This window comes from Mustela lutreola, chromosome 7 (assembly GCF_030435805.1).
Source record: "Mustela lutreola isolate mMusLut2 chromosome 7, mMusLut2.pri, whole genome shotgun sequence".
Lineage (NCBI taxonomy): Eukaryota > Metazoa > Chordata > Mammalia > Carnivora > Mustelidae > Mustela > Mustela lutreola.
The window spans coordinates 77,549,304-77,575,572 of NC_081296.1; the positions used below are offsets into that span (position 1 = coordinate 77,549,304).

Here is a 26,269-nt window from a genome sequence, read left to right on the forward strand (position 1 = left end):
GAGGCTTAACCCACTGAGCCACCCAGGTGCCCCCATTTTGACTTTTTAAATGTTACATTTTTAAAAACGTTGTCAAAGGATCCAGATAGAAGCAAAATTTGAACCAAATATCCTATGCCACAGATCTCAAATTATCTTGTTTTTATAAGAGATATTTCAAAGCATTTCTAGCCATTTGTACCATGAGGTTACCCTCAAGGCTGATACTTACAGGGAACAAGAGAGCTAGAGAACACTTTGTCTCCTGACAGTAGGATAAGTAGAACAGAGAGACTGTGTAGAACTATTAAAAGTACAAGAGGTATGTTGGTAGATGGAGAAGAGTTCTTGAAATAGATAAGATAATTTGTAAAAATAGAGACTGAATTTTCTTTTTGTAGGAATCTCTCTTTGCAATCACAACAACCAGTAAATACTCAATTATATAAATATTTGTTTTATATGAAAATTTTACATGAAGTCACCCAGTATGTACGACAAAGTATATGGCCCAGTCTTTAAAGTGTTTGACTTTACAAAGTATTCACAAATAAAGTTAGATGATTTGCAGGATTTGCTTTACAACTCAAACCATTGGACAATGTGCAAAGGAGGGTAGAGTAGGGGTAGAAATGTGTTGGCCGTTTTGGAATTGGATCATGAGTACGTGGAGTACATGGGATTCATTCCACTGTTCTGCTTTTGTATGTGCTTAAATATTTCATTTTCAAAGAAGCAAGTGTTTGACTCACCACCATCAGAGTCATCTCTTCCTTGAGGTCATCATATCGTTCTTCTAAGCGACTGAACTCATTCAGAAGGTTCTGGTATCTCAGCCTCTCATCATTAAGATCGAGTTCCAGTTGTTTCGTTTCTTCTACTAACTTCTTCTCCATAGTCTCTGAAAGAAAGAAGAGGGGAAAGCATAACAAAGATGGCTCTCCAGAATTCAAGAGGACAAACATGTTCACTGACTTCCAGTTTCTCTGCAAAGTGTTTTACTTCTAGCGCCAAGAACTATGAAGAGTATCTTAGTGAATGTAGGGAAAGAGCAAATATGACAAAAAAAAAAAAAAGTTTGTGAATAACAGCAATCATCTACTGAGTTCTTCCATGTACTAAGGATTCAATGCCACTAGATCATTCACTGGTTATAGCACATCCTTGATAAACTTTCACCAGGCATTGTTTAGTAACTAAAGTATTATTTATTCCAATATTCTGTTTCAGGCTATCATAAAATTCTTTTGTCCAAATTAGTGTACTCTGTCAAAAAGTCAGAGATACTCCTCAGATCTCTGAGGAAGCAGTGACTTCTCAGCGAACCCAGCTGTCCATGTCCTATGTCAACACTCTGCTCACCTCACTCTCTAGGCTGAGATCTTACAATATTTCCAGCATACTGACCCTCCACAGTCCTATCACTCCCCCATTTCTAACCAGATAAGACCCCCATGCCTGGCCATCTGTGTCACATCTCTTGTGTGTTGCCGGGGGTACCTCAACCTTTCCATTTACCACCCCGCTCTGCTGTCTCTGTTGCTAGTGGCTCACATTTGCCTGGGACGTCATCTGGAGATAGGAGATGAGCTCCTGACTGCAGATAAAGCAAAGTAAACAGCCTCAGATCTCAGCTGTATGTTTTACCTAAATAAGCCAACCAGTCACATTTATAAATATTAAGCTTCCTAACATTTACATAGCCCATTTTATTCTCATGTTTCATGCTAAATCTTAGCCTTCCTTGCCTGCTCCAACTGCTTCACCATATCTTTCTCTTGTAGCTCCGTAAAGGTGAGGGCTGCAAGTGTCCTGTCACAACTGCTTCCCTGGTGCCACAGTGCTTCCCTAGTGTAGGGCTTTCATAATGTGTGAGTGAAGGAATGAAAGAATTTCTCCTATCACATTCCATAAATTTCCTTTTATTCTTACCAATTTGCAGAATTGGTCCTACCAATTTGCAGAAGCTGCCTAAGGCTACCAAGATATCTTCCCTAGGCAAATCTCATGTTAGTTCTTTGTTCTTCTCATGCAGTTTCAAGTATTCTTGTCATTCTGGATCTTTCCATCACATTCTGCATCCTAGCAGCCTTCTTTCCATATCTTTAGTGACTGTTTTTAATATCCCCTATCAACTTTTTTTTTCTAGTTTCTTTTCTTTACCTTATCCTTTACTTGTGGTTACCCTATAAGGCTTAATTCCGGATTTCTTCTCTTTCCTTTACAATATGCCCTTTAACTGGGAGGGAAGACATAGTGGAGAGAAAAGCACAAGGGGTTCTCTTATCATCATAGCTTTAATGGATACTTTAAGGCCTATTTCTTCCTGTCTCTAATCTTTAATCTCAATTTGTTTTCAGCACATCTTAGCTGACATCTAAAATTTAACACTCTAACAACTGATCTCATTAATTTTACTCAAAAATAGGTACTTTTCGGGCGCCTGGGTGGCTCAGTGGGTTAAGCCGCTGCCTTCGGCTCAGGTCATGATCTCAGGGTCCCGGGATCGAGTCCCGCATCGGGCTCTCTGCTCGGCAGGGAGCCTGCTTCCTTCTCTCTCTCTCTCTCTCTGCCTGCCTCTCAGTGTACTTGTGATTTCTCTCTGTCAAATAAATAAATAAAATCTTAAAAAAAAAAAAAATAGGTACTTTTCTCCCTCAGTTTCCTCAACAGTAGTAATACACCATTATTGTCATAATACATCATCTCAATACTTTAGAAAATTGTTATTCCTTTTTTGAAAACCATATCAAAAAGGATAACATTCTGGTGATTCTCTTCATTTACTATATCCTCACTCCAATCCATCTCTTTCACTTTGTCTCCCCCACCAATTTCTATAGCTTCAACCCATATCTTCTTAGCCCGCATTTATATACGCGTATACTCCTTGTAAATTACCATCATTCTTACCTATCTCACAAATAGCTGATAGAATAAATGTTCACATCTAGTTAGTTCTCTACTCAAAAAATTAGACTTGCCTTTTTATTTTAGGTGGAAAAGAATAACTGATCTTGGGAGAATAATATCCATTGGTTTAGCAAAAAATAAATAAATACATATAGACACATACACGTTAGCTCACGATTTCTTCCTAATTCAATAGAATCTTATAAGTCATAACTAATAAATCATACATGCAGAACAAAATTAATTTTTTAACAAAATTACATAGGATACTGACCACACATGAATTCACATTTGTGCATAGAAAGACCAGATTTACAAGTTCACCAACTAAATCAACCAAAATATTTACAGTGCTTGCCTCTTGGAACTTCTTAAATTTACTGATGACAATCTCAACTTTTTTTTTTAAATTGCTTCTTTTTTTAAAAGATTTTATTTATTTGACAGACAAAGATCACAAATAGGCAGAGAGGCGGGGGTTGGGGGGAAAGCAGGCTCCCCGCTGAGCAGAGAGCACGATGTGGGGCTCAATCCCAGGACCCTGAGATCATGACTTGAGCTGAAGACAGAGGCTTAACCCACTGAGCCACCCAGGCACCCTGACAATCCCAACTTTTTAAAACATTGCAGTTGTAACAAAGTTGTAACATATAAAACTTTGATCCGAACTTGGCTGGAGTAAGGCAAGTTACACCCACATGAGTCTTACCTGTCATCTCCTTAGCCTGCTCCACGATAAGATGATTGAGGGTCTCTTTTTCCTGCTTCAGCAAAGTATTTTCTTCCTTCAGACTTGATACCAGCTATAAAATAAAACAATCAACTCAGATGGCTGCAGTAGACAGAGGACGCCCCATACTGAACATAAAGACCACATCACAGGCCCTCTTTACCGCCACATCTCTGCACCTCATTTCTTTGCCTAGGTCCATCTAGTCATTTTTTTTTTAACCTGGCTCAAGCATTAACCCCTCCAGAGAGCCTTCCTGGAAACTCCTTGCAATTAGGTGTCTCTCCTACAGGACCCTGATATGCCTTGGATGTGCCTCTTTATAGCCCTTAGAAATTATTGACTTTTACTTCCCTAATAGACCAGCAATTCCTAGAGAATGGAGAAAATTGCTGTTGTTTTGCTTTGTACCTTGAGCATTTAGCAACTGTCTGGCACCTAGTAAGCATTTGCTCTTGAAAGAATGAAAATGCCTTCTCACCTCAAAAGCCTAACAAAAGCTTCAGTGTACTGATGATTCAGGTATTAAGAGAGATTAAGGAGGTTAAGAAAGATATGAAGAGGGCATTTTGGTTCTGGAATTCACTGGATTCCTTCTGAAGCTCCCTGCTGTCTGTCTTGTGGAAGAGAATTTCCCTTTCATCTCCTCTTAAGAGTTTTACAGGGTTACAAACTAGTCCTTTTATTCCATGTTTAAGCATTGACCTTACAACAGTGTGAAAATACTTAAATGTCACAAGACTGTACACTTAAAAATGGTCAAAGTGGTAAATTTTATGTTACGTGTATGTATATTTTGCCCACAGCGCGCGCGCACACACACACACACACACACACACACACACACACCCTACACATAAAACACAATGACCTTTCACTTTCTAGTTCTCAGTTGGATGAGGATTCCCAGGAAGCAAAAATTAAAACCAAAGGTAAACTTCGCAAAGTTGATAGTTTACTTAGTTCACCTTTGACATAAATGTGTGCTTGTGTGGAGTAAAATTTGAATTCCTTTCTCTAAGCATAAATTCAAGGAACTCTTTAAGTAATAGCTTGCTTTTTTCCCTCCGTCTGTCCTTTCCTCCCTCCCTTCCTTCCTTCCTCTCTTTTTAAAGTAGACTCTATGCCCAATGTGGGGTTCAAACTGTGACCCTGAGATCAAGAGTCACACGTTAAAGCAATAGCTTTAATTATAAAGAGAAAGTTTTCAGGAGGTCAGAGACAGAGAAAGAGAGCCCTATTAAAATTCAGAAGGCAGTACAGGGCGCCTGGGTGGTGTAGTAGGTGCAGAGTCAGACTTTCAGTTTGGTCTCGGGTTGTGATCTCAGGGTTATGAGATTGAGCCCTGAGTCAGGTTTCATGCTCAGTGGGGAGTCTGTTTCTCTCTCTCTCCCTCTGCCCCTTACCCCATCCCAGGCATGTACTCTCTCAAACAACTAAAATCTTGAAAAAAAAAATCTATTCAGAAATCAGTACAGAAAAAGCACAGGAAATTGAGAGTCTTGCCAATAGTTATAGCCAACAGTCAACTCTGTTTTAATTTAAAGATGGTAATTGTAGTGGAATTTATGAAAATCTATCACTTTTTTCAAGTAAGCTTTATGTTGAGGTACTTTGATTTTGCTTAAACAATACATTGCAGTGCTGCTTGAGAACTGTAATATTTTCTGTATTTAATGAAGCTTTGATATAAACATTGATATAAACTTGTAAGTAAAAACACCAGTTCACAAGCACTGTTGTTGCTGTTCTATCTGCATCACGGCTCCTGGCTACAAGTGTGCAGACATTTGTACTTCTCCCACTCGGACTTCTCAACACAGCCTTACAGGTTTCCAGAAAGATCTCTACTATCAGCTAGCAACATTTCACTGCTTGATTGGCTTCTTAATCATGTTAATCCTTTTGGAGAAAAAGGAGCCTACACTTCACCTAGACCTTTGTATTTAAAAAAGAAGAGTGTGGAGTACGTTCTTGGCCATTAATTCTCTTCTTAGAACACTGCTTTGCCTCTGTTCTTACTAGAGTCAAAAGGTTCTACTAAAAGACCTACAACTACTCATCCACTGAGTGGGAGACATGCTTGGAGAACACTAATCATGAACAGTAAACAAACTGACATTTTTACTTCACCTTCAACTGAAATCAACCTTGGGCCACATGGCCAGGTCATGACGACAGCACATTTACTTTGTGAAAAGAGTAGATGGGGATATGAAAACTAGTTCCCACCTGCTCGGTTTCCTGTTTGTATTTATCTGCACGCTCCTCAATGGATTTTTTCTCTGACTGAGTTTGTTCCAGGTCTTTCCGGAGCTTGGCAATTTCCTCCTGCAGACTGAGGACCCGTCCGGTAGCAACCTTGGCTTCCTCCTCACTTAGCTGGAGACGCTCTAAGTCACTTCGTAGTTTCTCAGTCTCAGAGGTGTATATTCCCTCCAGGTTGGTCAGTTTCTCCATGAGGCATTTGTAATCTTTGTTCTTTTTATACACACACATATAAGTAACAATAAGAATATATATCATCAAGTGTATTTTAAGAAAACCGTATTTATTCATCATATTCATGCTATATCACCCTAGCACTGATAATATACCTAACCAAAATACTAACCACAATCTTTATAATCAATACCTCTTGAAGTGAAACAAAGAGAGAACAGGCAGAATTAATTCTGTTTTACATCATAAGCAACACAGATGTGATTTTCTCATGATCACAAGGTGAATTACCACAGTAAATTCTTAATTTCCTGATTCTTAAACCAGAAATAGAAAAATCTATACTTGCTTTTGAATATAAATCAGTGTTCTACTGAAAGCCATACGCTAGGAAGGTGATTCAGAAAAATGATAAAATGGGCTCAAAATCACAAGTTATTTACAAATCTCTTTATTACCTCAAAACACTTCCCACTCAGGTGAATTCCTCCTTCTCCCTGATGAATCTCACTTTATTCTGTTTGCTGGGTTTTGTTTGGTTTTGGTTTTGGGTTTTTTTGCCCTCCTCGGTATTTATGTATTATTAATTACTACTGTATCATTTGTATGTGCTAAAATATTACTTGGTAACTATCTCTAGGAAATAAAATTTTATCCCTGCAAACAGACTGTACATTACTCAGGAGAATGGACATCTTTCTGCCTCTTGCACCATATCTCAATGCTAAACAACTCATCTGTAAAAGGAACCTTAAAATTTATGCAGATGAACGATAATGATGGAAGAGATTTATAAAGTACAAAGTACAATATGACTCTTGGTCATAAAGGTTTGCAATGTTGTATATCTGGCTGTGTTCTCAGAATAATTTCCTCCCTTCATCTTGCAGGTGTAGTCTTACCTATGAGTTTGTCACTCTTTCCATAACAACATTACTGTCTTTATTATTTTACCGTTTTTGCTTCAACTGAAAAGTGAAGCCAAGGGGAGACACTGCTGACCACATTCCACGGCCCCCCCTTTAGTCAGCCCCCTGCCCCGGGGTCCCAAGGAAGACACACCTGCTCATCCACTTTGCGTTGCAGCTGCATGATCTTGTTCTCCATGCCAATGTGCAGCTTCTTGTAGCGCTCCACGGAGCGGGCCTCGATCTTGAGCTTCTTCAGCTCGCGCTTGGCCATCATCCGCCGGAAGCAGCACTGGAGGTAGATGATGGCTTGCGTGCTCCTCCTGTAGTGCGTGCGAGCCAGCCAGCCCCGCACCCACTTCTGAATGATAACTGCTTTGTGTTCACGGAGCATCTGTGGAGAAAGGGAAATCCAGGTAATGTCCGACCCTGGACCAGACTAGAGGTTCAACGTCATCAACCCAGCTACGTCAGGCTGAGAAGCCAGATGCTGCCCAAAGGAAAGGATACAAACATTGTATTGTACTGTCTGGATTTTACGTATCACAAACCTATGCTTGAAGACATGAGGTATGACCAGTAATCTCACTGCAGAAGCTGACACAAGGGGTACTACAAAGTTTATTACTGATTTATTCACCTTTCCCCCCAGAAACAAACAAACAAACAAAATGACACTCTTGTTTGCCACATTTGAGGAAAGCCATTTTAGTGAGGATTTCCCGTTGCTATTTCAAATGTAGCAGGAATCCACTTATGAAATTCAAAGGTGGTAGAGATGGAGCTTTAAAAGGAAAATAAAAGATGAAGTGAACTAATCTTAATTTTGATTTTCTATTGTATTTTCTAAAAAAAAAAAAAGATATTCCCCTAAACTTACAAACAACTTATAACAACAAGGTTGCCTTATGAGATGAATTTGTCAATAAAGACCATCAAGAAGGGATTGTATAAAGAATTTCCAGAAATGATAAACAATTCTTGAATTTAAAAAAAAATTCTTGAACTTTAAGAAAGGTTAAATTAGCAAAACCTTGAGGTATTTCTAAGTCTATAATTTTATGCAATAACCTGTGTGATAGAACTGATATTTAAATGTATGTAATATACATACATAATGTATGTATAAAAAAATCATAGGTCTGTTGGAGACCTTAACAGTCCCTTTGGCAGTTGAAGTATGCCCTTTTCAGCTGCTCTCCTAATTCCAAGGCAGGCTTCAGTCTCTGCTCAGTCAGCCAGTCAGTGTGTATCAAGCTGCAGTGAGGCCGGCAGGCCGAGCTCTCACTGAGCATAACAATCCCAAGCGAGCCCCTTGCCTTATCTGGACGACTAGTGATGAAATGGATAAGACTCCATGATGAAAACTGAAGGTTTTCAGACACTTTCAGACTTTAAAACTCAGCACACAGTGGCAAAGCTATTAATTCCAATTTTCCTATGCCATTTCCTTCTCTCCATGTTACTTCGGACGTTGGTCCATTTCTGAAATTTCAGCCAAATGGAAACAGTATATAATTAGAGCTTCCACTCTCAATCTCATGTCCATCAGTGAGTCAGAGAAATTAAATGGCACCTGCACAGAGCCAGAAGGAGCACTGATGGGGTGCTACCGGCCTGTATATGAGCTTGCCTCTAATGTGCTACCCACACCGTGTCTAGTCACACTGGGAGCTGAGTTGGGCAGAGCCTGCCTCTGCTACACTGAAGGCCTCACAACCCAGTTCAGATATCCCTGAGGAAAACATCTCAGGTAGGGGTAACATCTCAGGAGGGCAACCAGTTTGTTGTATCTAAAACGTCAAGTTTAATAAGGTTTTACCTCTCCCTGAAAGCTCATGCCTATAGAGAAAGAGCTCCAGAAGGCATGGGCAGAAAGACCCAGAGTAGATGCTTTCAAATTTTCTTCAAAACACAGCTATATGGAGTGCCTGGGTGGCTCAGTGGGTTGAGCCTCTGCCTTTGGCTCAGGTCATGATCCCAGGGTCCTGGGATCAAGCCCCGCATCGGGCTCTCTGCTCAGCGGGGAGCCCGCTTCCCCCTCTCCCTCTGCCTGCCTCTCTGCCTGCTTGTGATCTTTGTCTGTCAGATAAATAAATAAATAAAAATCTTTAAACAAAAAAACAAAAACACAGCTATATGTGTTTTGCTCATTCAAGCCTCATTAACTTCTGATTTTCTTTGCTGCATAAAATTATTTCACAATAAGAAAGTAAGATAAACACATAAAAAGGACCTGGACAAACCCATTCACTACTTGTGACCAGAGACATGTCACTCCAATCATTCTACTGATTTTCCTTCTAATGGTGAATGCCACCAAGCTCTAAGATCCAGACTGTATTTCCAGCTTATTGAGAATATACCCTAAAGCCAAGCTCAAAACCTTGCCAAAATGAAAGAGATAAAAACCTTCCATCAATTAGATCATATATTGTCAGAGGTAAGGACTAAGATTAATCTGGTGATCCGTTATCTAGTCAGGTTGATTATTGTGAGATATTATGATTATTTGTCAAAAATTGCTGAAGCATCATATTCTAGTCAATATAACTTTTAACCACATTAATGTAATTTATTTCCTTCTCACCATGTTAAATTCTTCTAAGGCTGTTTTATTCTTGGTACAATCTTCTACTCCTCTGTCAGATATTCTACCTATTCAAAGCTCATCATAGTCGGCTGAATAAAGTCCCTCAGGGACATCAGGTCCTCATCCCTGGACCTGTAAAGATTGTTTCCCCAAACCTTGTTTGGGGAAAATGGTCTTTGCAGATGTGACTAAATTAAGGGTCTTGGGGCACCCAGGTGGCTCAGCCAGTTGGGCTTCCAACTCTTGATTTCAGCTCAGGTCGTGATCTCAGGGTTGTGAGATCAGGGCTGTAGGATCGAGACCTGCTTTCGGGCTCCATGCTGAGCATGGAGCCTGCTTGTCCCTCTCCCTCCCCCTGCTCCTGTGCTCTCTCTCGCACTCCATCTCTCTCCAATAAATCTTTTTTTAAAAAATTAAGGGTCTTGAGATGGGGGCATTATCGTGAATTATCTCGGCAGGCCTCAAATCCATCATAAGCATTCTCAGAGGAAACAGACAAGAGAAGCAAAGTTAGACACACAGAGGAGAAGATGATGTGAGGATGGAGGCAGAAGTTGGAGAGATGTGGCCACAAACACAAGGGATAGTGGCAGTGACCTGGCAGAAGCTGGAAGAGGCAAGAGACAGAGTCTCTGCTAGAGCTTCTGGAGGAAATACAGCTCTGCTGATGTCCTGATTTTGGCCCAGTGATACTGATTTTAGACTTCCAGTCTCAGGACTCAGAGAACACATTTCTGTTTTTTGTTTTTTTTTTTTTTAAAGATTTTATTTTTTTTTTTTTGACAGAGATCACAAGTAGGCAGAGAGGCAGGCAGAGAGAGAGGGAGGAGGAAGCAGGCTCCCTGCCGAGCAGAAAGCCCGATGCGGGGCTTGATTCCAGGACCCTGGGATCATGACCTGAGCCGAAGGCAGAGGCTTTAACCCACTGAGCCACCCAGGTGCCCCCACATTTCTGTTGTTTTAAGCCACCAAGCTGTTGGTAACTTATCACAGCAGCCACAGGAAACCAGTTTGGTTACTTCTTTTTTCAAATTACTCAGATAAAGGGGCAAAAGGAAGGTATTTTTTCCACTACCCTGTTAACAAATACATATACTTTGAAACAGGACAAAACCAGATAGGGAGTCAAACCATAAGAGACTCTGAATCTCAGATAACAAACTGAGGTTTGCTGGACGGGAGAGGGTGGTGAGGGATGGTGCAACTGGTGATGGACACTGGGGAGGGTATGTGTTGTAAGGAACAAAGGGTGTTAAGTAAGACTGAAGAATCACAGGCCTGTTTCTCTGAAACCAATAATACATTATATGTTATTTTTTAAATTTAAAAATAAATAAATATATGTACTTATTTAATATTTAAAAATATATTTCAATTGTCAGTTATCTCTATTCAGTTTCTATGTCCACAGGAAACCCTGTGGTATTTTGTACAGATATGGAATTTGATTAATGTTAATGGAATGAATAAACAAAGTTAGAAATAATGCCTCACCTTATGATATCTATTTCTGGCCAAGTAGCCTCGCAAATAAGACTGAAGAACAATAGTGGCTGATCGTCTTATCTTGTATCTCTTGCGGACTATATACATGCGCCAGTACTTCTGAATAATGGTTGCTGCCTTGGTTCTGCGTAGGAACTTAGCATAGCTGGCCAAAGAAAAGAGAGGTGCAGAGTCAGTAATCAGACAAACCCAGACTACATTCTGTACAGACGTAAAGCACCAATAACTTCAGCAGAATAAGTAGTACCTCCATTGTTATTATTCTACTATTATACATGTTAAGTCATTTATTTGTAGGGCAATTTATAGTTCCTCCAAATAGTTTTGCATTCATTTTCTGATTTGAGTCTTCCCTAACCCAGCAAAGTAGGATGTCCCACATTCCCCAATATTACAGTAAAGAAAGTGAAGCTCAGAAAGCTTCTCTCTTTCTAGGACAGTGTTCATTACCCCAGGATATATCCCCTTTACACAGCTGACTGGCTGTCCACAGTAATCCCAAACTGATCACGACCAGCTTTCTTATATCTAGCCACTGCTAATGTGTGATGTTTTTCCCTCATCTACCTGTTTGGGCGTAAATTCTTTGCCATTAATTCATCTCCACTGATAGTTCTAAATTAAAATTACCCCATAGGTAAATCACACTCAAGTCTCATTCTCCTCCAGATCTCCTGTTAATTGCTACTGAAAACTCTTCAGTGGAATCATTGTTAACCAGCACATATTCATGACTGTGTTAATTTACAGAGGATTTTTTCAAGCCTACATAAAAGTAAAAAAAAAAAAAAAAAAAAAAAAAAAAACCGGAGGACAGGAGTAGGCAGTATTTTTTGTTGATGAATCTAAATCACTTATAAGGGTATTTAACTGTCTTGTGAGTAAATCTGTCCCTTTCTGAAACAGGAAGAGGCAGGGTGCTGTCTTTCAAACACGAAGACCCCTGAAAACTGTCCTCGGTTGGACAAGGAACCAGGTGGGCTGTCCAAGGTCCAGGGCTGTGCGTCAGGCTGGAGGGGCGACCCAGAGACCTACCATCGGGCCTGGTAGCCTCGCACGTGTCTCTGCACGGTGATGGCCGCCTTGCGCATGCGCAGGTACTTCTTTCGCAGCAGCCAGCCTCGGATAGTCTTCTGGATCCGAATGCAGGCCGCCCGCAGCTTGTCTGCTCTCAGTTTTTCTAGGTAGGCCACTTGACCAGCACGGAAAAAGATCTTTGTCTTACCAAACTGGTATTTGTCCTTGTCCTGTTTTGTGGAAGAAATTGTATACTCAGAAGTAGAAATGATGACCATATAAATGAACTTCTAAAAGAGAAAAAGATATGTCTAAAAGCAGAATCAGTAAAAGGATGAATCTAGTAGCTAAAACTTGGGCTATATCGCCATTAACTAATGGAGCCAGATTTTTTTATCCTATGCAAGACAAGCAAATAAAAGGGATTTTAAGGAAAACTATAGTTTAAGAATTATTTTCCAGAATCATTCTACCTGGAATTATTATCTCTGGCCAAACACTTGGTTGTGGGTTATAGGCAATTTAACTGTTTGCATTTTAAATATCTCAAGGAAATGGAGACGCTGACACTCGCTCTGACTGACTCGGGCTGTAAGCATTACATCAGGCTGTATGTTCCATGAGAAAGCTGAAGGGACAAAAATACCAGCATGAAGAATAAGGCAGGAAGCTATGTATGCAAAATAAGAATTAAACCACAAAAACTTGGCATACTCATATCAAGAGTTAAATTTGCAACAGTTACTGTTGTCTTTAATCAACAGTATCTGAAAATAAACACAATCCTATAAATGTATCTAAAATCCTTGTACAAATTTTAAAACTCCTTTTATAAGAACATAATCACTTGTACAGCTCATCGATTTTGGATTACAAGCAGAGCAGAGCAGTAAACACAGAACATGCTATTTTTTGTCTACCACATTCTTATCCATCTTATCTAGAAGGATGCAGCTTATTAACCATGCTCATGTCAAAAGAAGAATGGAATTTATTTATAGTAATCACTACCATGATCTGATAAGGCAAAACAAAGAAAATCACTTTTCAGTGTAAACAGTGTAAACAACCTATCTTGTATGTAAACCCAGAAAAAATCAGAAATCCCCATATATACCTAAAACATCTAAAATTATTTTAATTTAAATGCATAAAGCTTACATAGGAAGCATAGCTGGAGACAGAAGCAGGGCTAGAAGGTAGTTCCCTTCTCCTTCTCCCTGTCCCATCTCAGCTTCCCCACTCCACCCCTGCTCCCCTCTACTGGCAGCCTCCTCTGCACACCGCCCTGCACACTGCCCTGCACAGCCCTGAGCCAGACCTGGTATGGTCTGGGGACATCATGGTCTGGGTGTAGGATTGTTCCTACTTTCTGCTCTCCATTCTGATCTGAACCTAGGTTAGAAAGGGGTTGGTCCAAAGCCAAAAACATGATTCCTTTTACATATTACTAAGAAAGTGGCCTTAGTTCTTCCAAAGGAAAACAAAAGTTATTATTACCAAAGAAGAGATATTATATTTAGTTAATAGTCAGTAATTAGGACTAATTACCTCAAAGTGAGGTAATCCATTCAAACTAGTATAAAACAAATGAAAATATTTTTAAAAAAACCTTTTATGGGGAGCCTGGGAGGCTCAGTCATTAAGCAACGGCCTTCAGCTGGAGTCATGATCCCTGGGTCCTGGGACCGAGTCCCACATTGGGTTCCTTGCTTGGTGGGGAGCCTGCTGCTCCCTCTCGCACTCCCCCTACTTGTGTTCCCCCCGCTCCCGTTAAATAAATAAATAAATAAAATCTTTAAAAAACCTTTCATAAATCTTAAGTTCTTCATGAACTAGAGTACCTGTTCTCAAAATGGAGTCCTTAGAACAGCATGAGCATCATGTGGGAACTTGTAAGAAATGCATATTATTGGGCCCATCCCAGACCTACTGAATAAAAAATTCTGCAGGCTATCTCAGCAATGTAGTTTAACAAGCCGTCCAGGTGACTCTGATGCATTCTAAAGTTTGAGAACTCCTTAGTTTGGCATACAAGACTTTTCAAACACCAACCTGTATTTCTTAACCAAATCCCTACTGTTCCATGTATCAATCTTATACTGAAAAAAACAAAACAACAGAAAAGCACTATACTGTTTTATGAGCAAATTCTATGCTTTCTTACTTCTTCACACCTTGCTCCCTATTAGGATACCCTTCTGCTTTTATACAATCTTACCAATTCTTCAGGGCCTAACTCAAAACATGCCTCTTCCATGAAATTGTTCCTCCTTCCCACAGTACATGTGGCTTTGCCTTCCTGTGACTTCTTTAGCATTTGACAGATACTAAGGCTTACTATACTGATCTCTAAAATGCATGAATTTCCAAGACAGACTATGTTATATTAGGACAAGACTTGCTTTTTCTTAATCACACAGTATCTGGCCTAATATCTTCCATAAATAAGTATGAGATGAACTTTTATTGATAATGATCAAACTCTAAAAGGTGTGTGTCTCAAGTCTGGGTCCAGATCTCTCCAGACGTCACCATCCTGTTTCCTGACAATATACCATCCCCCTCACTAGGTCTAGCATCTTAGACACAGTGAGCCTTGACCTCTGAGACAGTGTGCCCCCACCCTCCCAACTCCAAATAATCTGGATTAGTGGTATTTGGATTTACCAGGGCTGTCAAACCTTACAATCACAAGGCCCTTGGCCAGTATGAAGATAAATGAAAATCCTTCTTACCAGTATCAGTTTCTCTAACACATTCTTGCATGTTTGCTTTCTGTCACTCAGCACATCCTTTTGCTTCATTAGGACACGGTAGCGGCTGAAAAATTCTTGGTAGGTCCACCTGTATGAAAACAACTCCCATCAGCTTACTGGAAGAGGTAAGACTCTCTCCCAGAGGGTCCCTTCCATATGAAACTGGTCACGCTCACCGTGAGGGGAAGCCCGCTGCACTGATGCGGATGGTTTCCAGGACACCACATGCTCTCAGCTGCTGCACCGCCCTCTTCTCATCAAACCTACGTGTAAAAGGGAACATCAGTGACATACAAAAAAGCTTGGCTGCAGCCACAAATTACCCTCCTCAGTCCAGAGAGCAAACTCTTTTGTAAGGAGTCAAATGGAGAAATTAAAAAAGAAAGCATTCAAAAGTTGGAGCAGGGATCACAACGGCAAATCCTGGGGGGAGGAGACAATTAGCAGTAAAATAAAAAGCAGAGCCATAAATAGGATCTGTAGCTCACACCACACACCTGTAACAAATACCACTGGGCATATTTTAAGAACCCTAAAACTCCTCAGTACTTTGCTCTTATTTATTAAATGGCTTGCTGTGGTCAGATGTTCTCTTGTTTCTTTAGCTCACCATATATAGCTTCCTTAGAAGAAAGACTGGCCAACTCTGGAGATTTCTCTAAGAACAAATTAAATACACCTCATCCAATTATTTTTTTTTAATATTGCTGTTCTAAAAGTTCTATTCAACTTTGTGGGTACATACAAAGGATTTATAGTGTCTATACCAATAACAATTATTTTCACTTTGTACTATATCTTATATACTTTGTTTATTTTACTCTAGACAAATGGCATCTGAACATTACATTGACACTAAGAGAGGAAGTAGCAAGGCCGGCCCTTGCTGAATGATCACTCCTTGTTCTCCCCCAGTTAAGCCCTAAGCACCCTATCCTAGCATGCTGTGCTGTCCTCTCAAGTGTTCTGTTGGCCATAGGAGATGGGGTTGGCTGATGGAAGGTAATGGCCCCTAAGGTTGTCCAGGAGAGTGGCCCAGGCGGTGGCAGCTTTTTCTGCCTCCCATTGCCTCCAGAAAGGGCTTCTTGGCAATCAGGAGGATATATAAGTCTTTCATAACTGCCCCTGCATCTAAGGCAGAATCTCAGAGGGCAGGGTTGGCAGGGTGTAGAAAATGAGCCCTCATTCCCTATGCAGTGGGAGTGGGAGTTATAACCTTTGGTAAATGTGCTTAACCTGACCTATAAATTCCCCTTCTAGAAATAGATTATCCTAAGAAGATAATTGGGCAAATATACAAGAATGTTTGGCAAAATATATTTATCATATCATAGTGGGAATAACCTTAATGGTCATCATTTAGGGAATAATTTAAATAAATGATGGCATATCTATACAATGAGAACTATGTAGTCATTAAAATGATGATATGGATTTTTATTTACTAACTTGTAAAGCATCCACAATTTATTGAGTTAAAAGCAGACACAAATCCACAATTACAGCACAATCCCCTCTGATTAGTGTCTCTCTCTCTCTCTCTCTCACACACACACACACATACCCACATACCATAGCAGGGAAGGAAGGGATGTTGGTTGGTGGTCAAGAAGGATGTATATGAGGTAATACCTGTCATCTCAGTGTATCATGAACGTTTTTCAATTTTTTATGCTATTTTATATTTTTTAAAAACTGTTTTTACAATGCATATGTATTACTTTTAAAATTAGAGAAAAATGTCCATTTTGAGTAGAAAAAAAAACTTCCCCCTCATATATGATATTTGATGTAGGGCAAGACAGTTGGTAATGGTACACAGACTCTGAGGGTTTAAACAGCTGGAAAGTAGCAGAGCGAACTGTGAACCTTCACCAAGGCAGCCTTATTCCAAAGGGCTCTGGTTTTAACTAATGCCCAAATAAACAAAAGCCCAGAAAGATCTTGAATTAAAGTAGATTCTAAACAGAAAGTCAAACTAGGAATGCCTGGTTGACTTCAACTTTTAAAAATCTTCAAAAGGCCAGCTGCTATTTTATTATCATATTCTCCAAAGGAAATGAAAACTAAAACAACAACAATAACAACAAATCTATTAACTAGTAATTTCCCTCTACAAAACATGAAGATTGACCCAAATTATTTTTTTCCTTCTGCTAGTATGGGAATCCTTACAAGACTTGGATGCTTTCTAATTCAAGTTGAGAAACACTTACGTGAATGGAAACTTGAAGTCATTGGGCTTAATGCAGCGCACATAGTGAGGAGTAGTAGCATTGAGGGTCTCCATTAGCAGGTGAAGGGAGTTTCGGAACTATACAAAAAACAAAACAAAGAAAGGGTCATCAAGGTTTTATCAAAATCGATATTGTAAAAACAATTTAAAATATTTTTCCAATGACACTCCTGGAGCTTTGGCGATGATTTTGCCTCCTATGAACTTGACCCAGCCTCAGAAGTGGGGCTTTAGGTTAAAATCTGCTTAAATCCTGCCATTTATATGCTTATTCTACTAAATATACATTTGTTTTCCTCCCACCATTTTTCCCAGCCACCCCTTTCCACAGACTTATCTTCTTAGAGCTGTTTTAGGTTCACAGCAATATTAACTGAAGAAAGATTTTTCCATAAGCCCCTGCCCCCTTGTAGGCACCAACTCCCCCATTATGAGTACCCTCAACAGAGTGGCACATTTGTTAAAAAGGGTGAACCTGCTCTGACAAATCACAGTCCCTCAAAGTCCATCATTTACATCAGAGCTCACTCCCCTCCTTTAACATAGGCTCCTGTAGCTTCCTGTTGTGAACTCAAAATTTTGACTAAAAATATAACCTTACTTGAAGAATATTAAGTCAACTTATCATGCACACTGGGAATTCTGCCACAAGAGACCAAAAAAGTAGGTGACTTCCAAGAGCGCAGGTAATGAGTGGGACGATGGGAGAGGACAGCCAACATGGCTGCCATCAGGGACACAGAGCCTAGAGGCTCTGCACCTGTGTCAGGCCCTGCTTCCTATTTCAGCTGGGCACAAGGTTCCCCCTCTGACTGGCTTCTCGTCCCGAGCCCCCAGCCTTATTCAGGCACTATGTGTGAGTGCAGTATTTCCCAAGGCCCACAGAGCCGAGGACTTCAAAGAAAGGAGAGGGCTCTGCTCCAGCACTGAGGGAGCTGTTGCTCTGTACAAATCCAGAGAGGAAACAACTAGAGGACAAACCAAGGGTAGCAGTGGTCTGCCAGGGAGGATATGTACTCCAAGAATCAAGACCTAGAGGAAATTATTTTGGGAAAGGCTTAAGCAGAGTCATGGGTCTAAAGCTGGGTGGAGAGGAACAGTGGGGAATGGTGTTACATATTCTCATAGTGAGAGCTCTAGCCTATCCCCACCTGAGGACCCCATCTGGGGAGCTGACAGAAGAAAACCTGGGGCTTCAACTGAGCTTGAGGGGACAGGAGCCCTGCAATGGCAGTTCCCTGAACTCACCTGGTGCCCCACTGTTTTCTTGTGCTCTTTGGCTGTCTGGCCGGGTCTGCCTTTGGTGGGCTTTGCTGGAGTGCGGGTGAGGGGTGTGCGTCCTGATGAAGTGGCTGATGTTGGACTGATGGCCTTCTCATCATCTTGAAATAATTCTGGTAGCATCTTAAACTGAGCCAGAAATAATAAAAGATAATTATACTTTAAATAAACTCAAGTGTAGGGGTGCCTATGTGGCTCAGTCGTTAAGCATCTGCCTTTGGTTCAGGTCATGATCCTCAGGTCCTGGGATCAAGCCCCACATGGGGCTCTCTACTTGCTGCTGGTGGGGAGCATGCCTCTCCCTCTCCTGCTTCACCTCCTGGTATTCTCTCTCTCTCTCGCTGTTTCTCTCTGTCAAATCATTAAAATCTTTAAAAATAAATAAATAAATAAATAAATAAACTCAAGTGTAAACCTTCACAGAAGACTTGGAATCCATAGGGCTTCCCTTCTTACAGTAACCCCTTTCAAAGTCTTATTCCAAAAACAATCAACATCTGCATTAGGAAACAAAGACATGAGAGGAAGGTGATACCAATGCAACAAAAATATAGGAGGTGATATCTCAATGTGGTTTTAATTGATTAAATGACATATTTAGAAAATGGGATATGACACAAAATTAAAATAAAACATTTCTGTGTATTTCAACATAGAAAGATCTCATAGTGTTGAATGAAAAATGCAAGCTATAGTATAATAAAGCATTGTGCATAAAAAACAAAGAAATACTTACTTATAGATACTTATGTGTATTTAAAAATTAAAAGCATGAACTAAAAAGTTAAAAAAAATATAGGAGGAAAAAAATGTAGTGATTCTATGACCATGTTTGGGGGAAACAAAGTTAAAACTACTCCCTTGGGACGCCTGGGTGGCTCAGTTGGTTAAGCAGCTGCCTTCGGCTCAGGTCATGATCCCAGCATCCTGGGATGAGTCCCACATCGGGCTCCTTGCTCCGCAGGGAGCCTGCTTCTCCCTCTGACTCTGCCTGCCTCCCTGTCTGCCTGTGCTCGCTCTCGCTCGCTGTCTCTCTGACAAATAAATAAATAAAATCTTATTAAAAAAAAAAAAAAAAACTACTCCCTTAACTCTTGAAATCCTAATCTACAGAAAATGGCCACTATTAACAGATTGCTGGCTTTCAACTATAATTATTTTATGAGCAAAATACTAATTGCAAGTCCTATCTAATTACTTTAGTTCCACAAAATGTTCTATCACCCTTTATTTGTCTACCTACTAACTCAAATGGTGAGCACCAGCTAAACAAACTCACTGAAAATCTCGGCAAGAAGGCTATGTTCTCCAATACAATCAACAACACAGAATTCTAAGGAAAACATTAACCGAGTTAATGTTATGGAAAACAACACAGAGTTATAAGGAAAAAATTAAAAACCCTGCCCTTGTCCTGTAACCTTTTATATTTGCAATCAATTTTGTGTTGTACCAGGTTTGCACTATGAAAGATTATAAGATCTGGCATTTAACAAGTGGATAGATGGTATTAGTTAGTATGGAAGGGAGACATTTTATGGCAGGAAAGAGATTTCAAACTAGCCTACAGGAACACCATGACATATGCATATATCTTTATAATAGTCACACATTCCACATTAAATAAACCCTTCAAATTATAATAGCAGCTACCAATTATTTGTCTAATAATTTCAGACTATCACCAGAAGAAATCATTTTCTTAGGAGAGTTCTTCCGTTAAAAAACAAAATCAGAGAATTTCATTTGCTCTTAATGTGTATTTAATCATAAGGGTAATTTAGGAAATAATTCACAATGTATAAAACAAATTGTTACACAAAACATACCAATAATGATTGCTTGCTACACAAATGAATCTCTTCATCCCTTTTAAAGGGTTGGCTATAAAGAGGAAAACATGTTGCACCACTATCTCGTATTACAATGTTAAAGCTGCATTCCAAACAGGAATGAATAGATTTGATTTGAAAACCCAAGGTATGTGTATCGTGCACCATCCTCCAGCTCCAGCTACAACAAAGCTGCATACACTGCAATTACTCCCAATGACTCCTCAGAACCTATCGCTACCTTCTGATAATTAAGGACCCACCAGCCAATCAGAAAAGTTAGTCAGAACAAAGACACAAATGATTACGGGTACCTGGGCAATAAGAACCTGTGAATGTTCCATTTAATCTAAACTACCTAGGCAGAGTAATGACATTAGAATTTTATGGCTTTCATCACCATTCATAAATAGAAATGATTTTAAATGTAACTTAATAGTACTCAGGGATTGCCACTGTGAGAGACTTTTCTCTTACACATCAGTCCTCTAAGCTATAAAACATTAATGTCGAGTGCTTATGAGTATAAGTGAAAAACTGACTTCTTTATAGACACATAGAGTCATTATTTTTCCGAGAGTTAAAACTAGAACTGAGTCTTGGCTAACAGACACACGAAAAAAGCTCAATATCACTCGGCATCAGGGAAATACAAATAAAAACCACAGTGAGATACCACCTCACACCAGTCAGAATGGCTAAAATTAATAAGTCTGGAAATGACAGGAGTTGGGAAGGATGTGGATAAAGAGGAATCTTCCTACACTGTTGGTGGGAATTCCAGCTGGTGCAGCCACTCTGGAAAACAGTATGAAGTTCCTCAAAAAGTTTAAAATAGGCTACCTTGGGGCGCCTGGGTGGATCAGTGGGTTAAACCTCTGCCTTCGGCTCAGGTCATGATCTCAGGGTCCTGGGATCGAGCCCTGCATCGGCAGGAAGCCTGCTCCCCTTCCTCTCTCTCTGCCTGCCTCTCTGTCTACCTGTGATCTCTGTCAAGTAAATAAATAAAATCTTAAAAAAAAAAATTAAAAGAAAATAAGCTACCTTACGACCCTGCAATTACACAACTGGATATCTGCCCCAAAGATACAAATGTAGTGGGCACATGCACCCCAATGTTTATAGCAGCAATGGCCACGATGGCCAAACTATGGAAAGAGCCCAGATGTCCATCGACAGCTGAATGGATAAAAAAACTATGTGTGTGTGTGTATACACACATATATATCTATATATATATCTATACACAAGGGAATATTACTCAGTCATCAAAAAATAAAATCACACATATTTGCAATGACATGGATGGAACTAGAGGGTATTATGCTAAGTGAAATAAGTCAATCAGAGAAAGACAATTATCATATGATCTCACTGATATGTGGAATCTAAGAAGCAGACAGAAGATCATAGAGAAAGAGAGGAAAAAATAAAACAAGATGAAACCAGAGACAGAGACAAACTGTAAGAGACTCTTAAACATAGAAAACAAAATGAAGGTTGCTGGAGGGCAGTGGGATGGAGGGAAGGGGTGGCTGGGTGATGGACATTAAGTAGAGCATGTGATATAATGAGCACTAGGTGCTATATAAGATTAATAAATCACTGGCCTGTACCTCTGAAATCCATAATACATTATATGTTAATTACTTGAATTTAAATTTTAAAATGTTTATAGAATATTCCCTCAGAATTTAAAAAGATTCTCTTAGAATAAATGAGGGAAACAAAAGTGCTGGTCACTAGTCTAAAAGATTTACATGAATAATTCATTTTTTAACAAATATTTCAATATTCATTTTGCTAAACTAAGTTTACTTTCAATTATTTTGAGTGCATAAGACCATGTTTCCAGTGCATCCCTTTAAAATAATACAGCAGGGTGCCTGTTGGCTCAGTAGGTTGATTATCTGACTCTTGATTTCAGCTCCAGTCATGATTTAAGGGTTCTGGGATGGAGCCCTGAGTCATGCTCCCCACTCGTCAGGGAATCTGCTTGTCTCTCTCTCTCTCTCCCTCTGCCCCCAAACTCACTAGTTCTCTCTCTTTCTAAAATAAATAAATGATTCCTTAAAATACATACATACATACATACATAATAAAATGATGTAGTAAAAACCTATTTTCTTTCATAATCTCTCACAAAGGCACAATAGAGTCTAGAACCACTGTGCAGACAATAATTTCACATAAAACTGAAAGACAATAGGGGAGACTGGGTGGCTCAGTCATTAAGCATCTGCCTTGGGCTCAGGTCATGATCACAGGGTCCTGGGATCGAGCCCCAGGTCAGGGTCCCTGTTCCACGGGGAGCCTGGTTCTCCCTCTCCCACTCCCCCTACCTATGTTCCCTTTCTCACTGTGTGTCTCTCAGTCAAATAAACAAAATCTAAACAACAACAACAACAACAAAAAAAAACAAAACCTGAATGACAACACTGCATAGTGGTTAAGAGCAGACTCTGAGCCAGACAGCCTTTGTTTTAACTTTGCTTAAAAACACAACAGCTGGGGGAGGAGTCAAGATGGCAGAGAAGTAGCAGGCTGAGACTACTTCAGCTAGCAGGAGATCAGCTAGACAGCTTATCTAAAGATTGCAAACACCTGCAAATCCATCCGCAGATCGAAGAGAGGAGGAACAGCAATTCTAGAAACAGAAAAACAACCACTTTCTGAAAGGTAGGACTGGTGGAGAAGTGAATCCAAAGCGACGGGAAGATAGACCCCGGGGGGAGGGGCCAGCTCCGGAAAGTGGCGGAGCAACGGAGCACAAAATCAGGAGGTCTGTTCCCCTGAGGGACATCACTCCAGAGGCTAAACCGGGGCGAAGCCCATGCGGGGTCGGCGTGGCATCAGATCCCGCAGGGTCACAGAAGGATCAGGGGTGTCTGAGTGTCACAGAGCTTGCGAGTGTTGGAAGGGGAAAACCGGCTACAGAGACAGAGCCGACAGTAAGATCACAGCTCGGGGATACCATGAACCGGTCGCAGGCTCGGTGAGCTCGGAGCACCGCCAGAGGTCAGGCAGACGGGAGTTACTGGGCGCTGTTCTCTGAGGGCACACTGAGGAGTGGGGCCCCAGGCTCTCAGCTCCTCCAGGCGGGAGACCAGAAGGCCGCCATTTGTATTCCGGTCCTCCGGAACTCTACGGAAAGCACTCAGGGAACAAAAGCTCCTGAAAGCAAAGCTGAGAGGATTACCCAGCCTGGCCCCTGGTAAAAGTGGTGCAATTCTGCCTGGGGCAAAGACACTTGAGAATCACTACACCAGGCCCCTCCCCCAGAAGATCAACAAGAAATCTAGCCAAGACCAAGTTCACCTACCAAGGAGTGCGGTTTCAATACCAAGGAGAGCAGCAGAATTCCAGAGGAGGAGAAAGCAAAGCACCAAACTCATGGCTTTCTCCCTGTGATTTTTTTAGCCTTGCAGTTAATTTAATTTTTTTCTTTTTCTTTTTTTTTCTCTTCTTCTGCTAATTTTTTTGAAACTTTAACCCTTTTCTTTTTTAATGTTTTTTAACTAGTTTAATATATATATTTTTTATTTTTTTTACTCTTCTTTATTCATTTTCTTTTTTTAATTCTTTTCTTTTTTTTTTTGAACCTCTTTCTATCCCCTTTCTACCCCCTCACGATTTGGGATCCTTCTGATTTGGTTAAAGCATATTTTCCTGGGGTTGTTGCCACCCTTTTAGTATTTTACTTGCTCCTTCATATACTCTTATCTGGACAAAATGACAAGGCGGAAAAATTCACCACAAAAAAAAAGAACAAGAGGCAGTACCGAAGGCTAGGGACCTGATCAATACGGACATTGGTAGTATGTCAGATCTAGAGTTCAGAATGACAATTCTCAATGTTCTAGCCGGGCTCGAAAAAGGCATGGAAGATATTAGAGAAACCCTCTCGGGAGATATAAAAGCCCTTTCTGGAGAAATAAAAGAATTAAAATCTAACCAAGTTGAAATAAAAAAGCTATTAATGAGGTGCAATAAAAAATGGAGACTCTCACTGCTAGGATAAGTGAGGCAGAAGAAAGAATTAGCGATATAGAAGACCAAATGACAGAGAATAAAGAAGCTGAGCAAAAGAGGTACAAACAGCTACTGGACCACGAGGGGAGAATTTGAGAGGTAAGTGACACCATAAGACGAAACAACATTAGAATAACTGGGATTCCAGAAGAAGAAGAAAGAGAGAGGAGAGCAGAAGGCATACTGGAGAGAATTATTGGGGAGAATTTCCCCAATATGGCAAAGGGAACGAGCATCAAAATTCAGGAGGTTCAGAGAACGCCCCTCAAAATCAATAAGAATAGGCCCACACCCCGTCACCTAATAGTAAAATTTACAAGTCTTAGTGACAAAGAGAAAATCCTGAAAGCAGCCTGGGAAAAGAAGTCCGTAACATACAATAGTAAAAATATTAGATTGGCAGCTGACTTATCCACAGAGACCTGGCAGGCCAGAAAGAGCTGGCATGATATTTTCAGAGCACTAAATGAGAAAAACATGCAGCCAAGAATACTATATCCAGCTAGGCTATCATTGAAAATAGAAGGAGAGAGAAAAAGCTTCCAGGACAAACAAAAACTGAAAGAATTTGCAAACACCAAACCAGCTCTATAGGAAATATTGAAAGCAGTACTCTAAGCAAAGAGAGAGCCTACAAGTGGTAGATCAGAAAGGAACAGAGACCATATACAGTAACAGTCACCTTACAGGCAATACAATGGCACTAAATTCATCTCTCAATGGTTACCCTGAATGTTAATGGGTTAAATGCCCCAATCAAAAGGCACAGGGTATCAGAATGGACAAAAAAACAAAACCCATCTATATGTTGCCTACAAGAAACTCATTTTAAGCCCGAAGACACCTCCAGATTTAAAGTGAAGGGGTGGAAAAGAATTTACCATGTTAATGGACATCAGAAGAAAGCAGGAGTGGCAATCCTTATATCAGATCAATTAGATTTTCAGCCAAAGACTATAATAAGAGATGAGGAAGGACACTATATCATACTCAAAGGGTCTGTCCAACAAGAAGATCTAACAATTTTAAATATCTATGCCCCCAACGTGGGAGCAGCCAACTATATAAACCAATTAATAATAAAATCAAAGAAACACATCAACAATAATACAATAATAGTAGGGGACTTTAACACTCCCCTCACTGAAATGGACAGATCATCCAAGCAAAAGATCAATAAGGAAATAAAGGCCTTAAATGACACACTGGACCAGATGGACATCACAGATATATACAGAACTTTTCATCCCAAAGCAACAGAATACACATTCTTCTCTAGTGCACATGGAACATTCTCCAGAATAGATCACGTCCTCGGTCCTAAATCAGGACTCAACCGGTATCAAAAGATTGGAATCATTCCCTGCATATTTTCAGACCACAATGCTCTGAAGCTAGAACTCAACCACAAGAGGAAGTTTGGAAAGAACCCAAATACATGGAGACTAAACAGCATCCTCTAAAGAATGAATGGGTCAACCGGGAAATTAAAGAATTGAAAAAAATCATGGAAACAAATGATAATGAAAATACAACGGTTCAAAATCTGTGGGACACAACAAAGGCAGTCCTGAGAGGAAAATATATAGCGGTACAAGCCTTTCTCAAGAAACAAGAAAGGTCTCAGGTACACAACCTAACCCTACACCTAAAGGAGCTGGAGAAAGAACAAAATAGAAACCCTAAGCCCAGCAGGAGAAGAGAAATCATAAAGATCAGAGCAGAAATCAATGAAATAGAAACCAAAAAAACAATAGAACAAATCAAAGAAACTAGGAGCTGCTTCTTTGAAAGAATCAATAAGATTGATAAACCCCTGGCCAGACTTATCAAAAAGAAAAGAGAAAGGACCCAAATAAATAAAATCATGAATGAAAGAGGAGAGATCACAACTAACACCAAAGAAATACAAACTATTATAAGAACATACTATGAGCAACTCTACGCCAATAAATTTGACAATCTGGAAGAAATGGATGCATTCCTAGAAAAATATAAACTACCACAACTGAACTAGGAAGAAATAGAAAGCCTGAACAGA

At 40.1% G+C, this 26,269-nt stretch overlaps 1 protein-coding gene across 5 annotated transcripts in view; it reads right to left on the minus strand.

Annotated features, from left to right (window-relative positions):
• The window catches only part of MYO5A (myosin VA), a 204,672-nt gene that overhangs the window by 56,269 nt on the left and 122,134 nt on the right, over positions 1 to 26,269 (minus strand). For all 5 annotated transcript variants that reach the window (XM_059181581.1, XM_059181582.1, XM_059181580.1 and 2 more), the window contains exons 15-24: positions 18,332 to 18,493; positions 17,064 to 17,161; positions 15,024 to 15,110; positions 14,827 to 14,935; positions 12,107 to 12,318; positions 11,060 to 11,216; positions 7,127 to 7,366; positions 5,855 to 6,103; positions 3,602 to 3,695; positions 732 to 880 (exon numbers count right to left, since the gene is read on the minus strand). In XM_059181581.1, the coding sequence (XP_059037564.1) occupies positions 732 to 880; positions 3,602 to 3,695; positions 5,855 to 6,103; positions 7,127 to 7,366; positions 11,060 to 11,216; positions 12,107 to 12,318; positions 14,827 to 14,935; positions 15,024 to 15,110; positions 17,064 to 17,161; positions 18,332 to 18,493 (1,557 nt within the window). The remainder of the gene's footprint in view (positions 1 to 731; positions 881 to 3,601; positions 3,696 to 5,854; positions 6,104 to 7,126; positions 7,367 to 11,059; positions 11,217 to 12,106; positions 12,319 to 14,826; positions 14,936 to 15,023; positions 15,111 to 17,063; positions 17,162 to 18,331; positions 18,494 to 26,269) is intronic.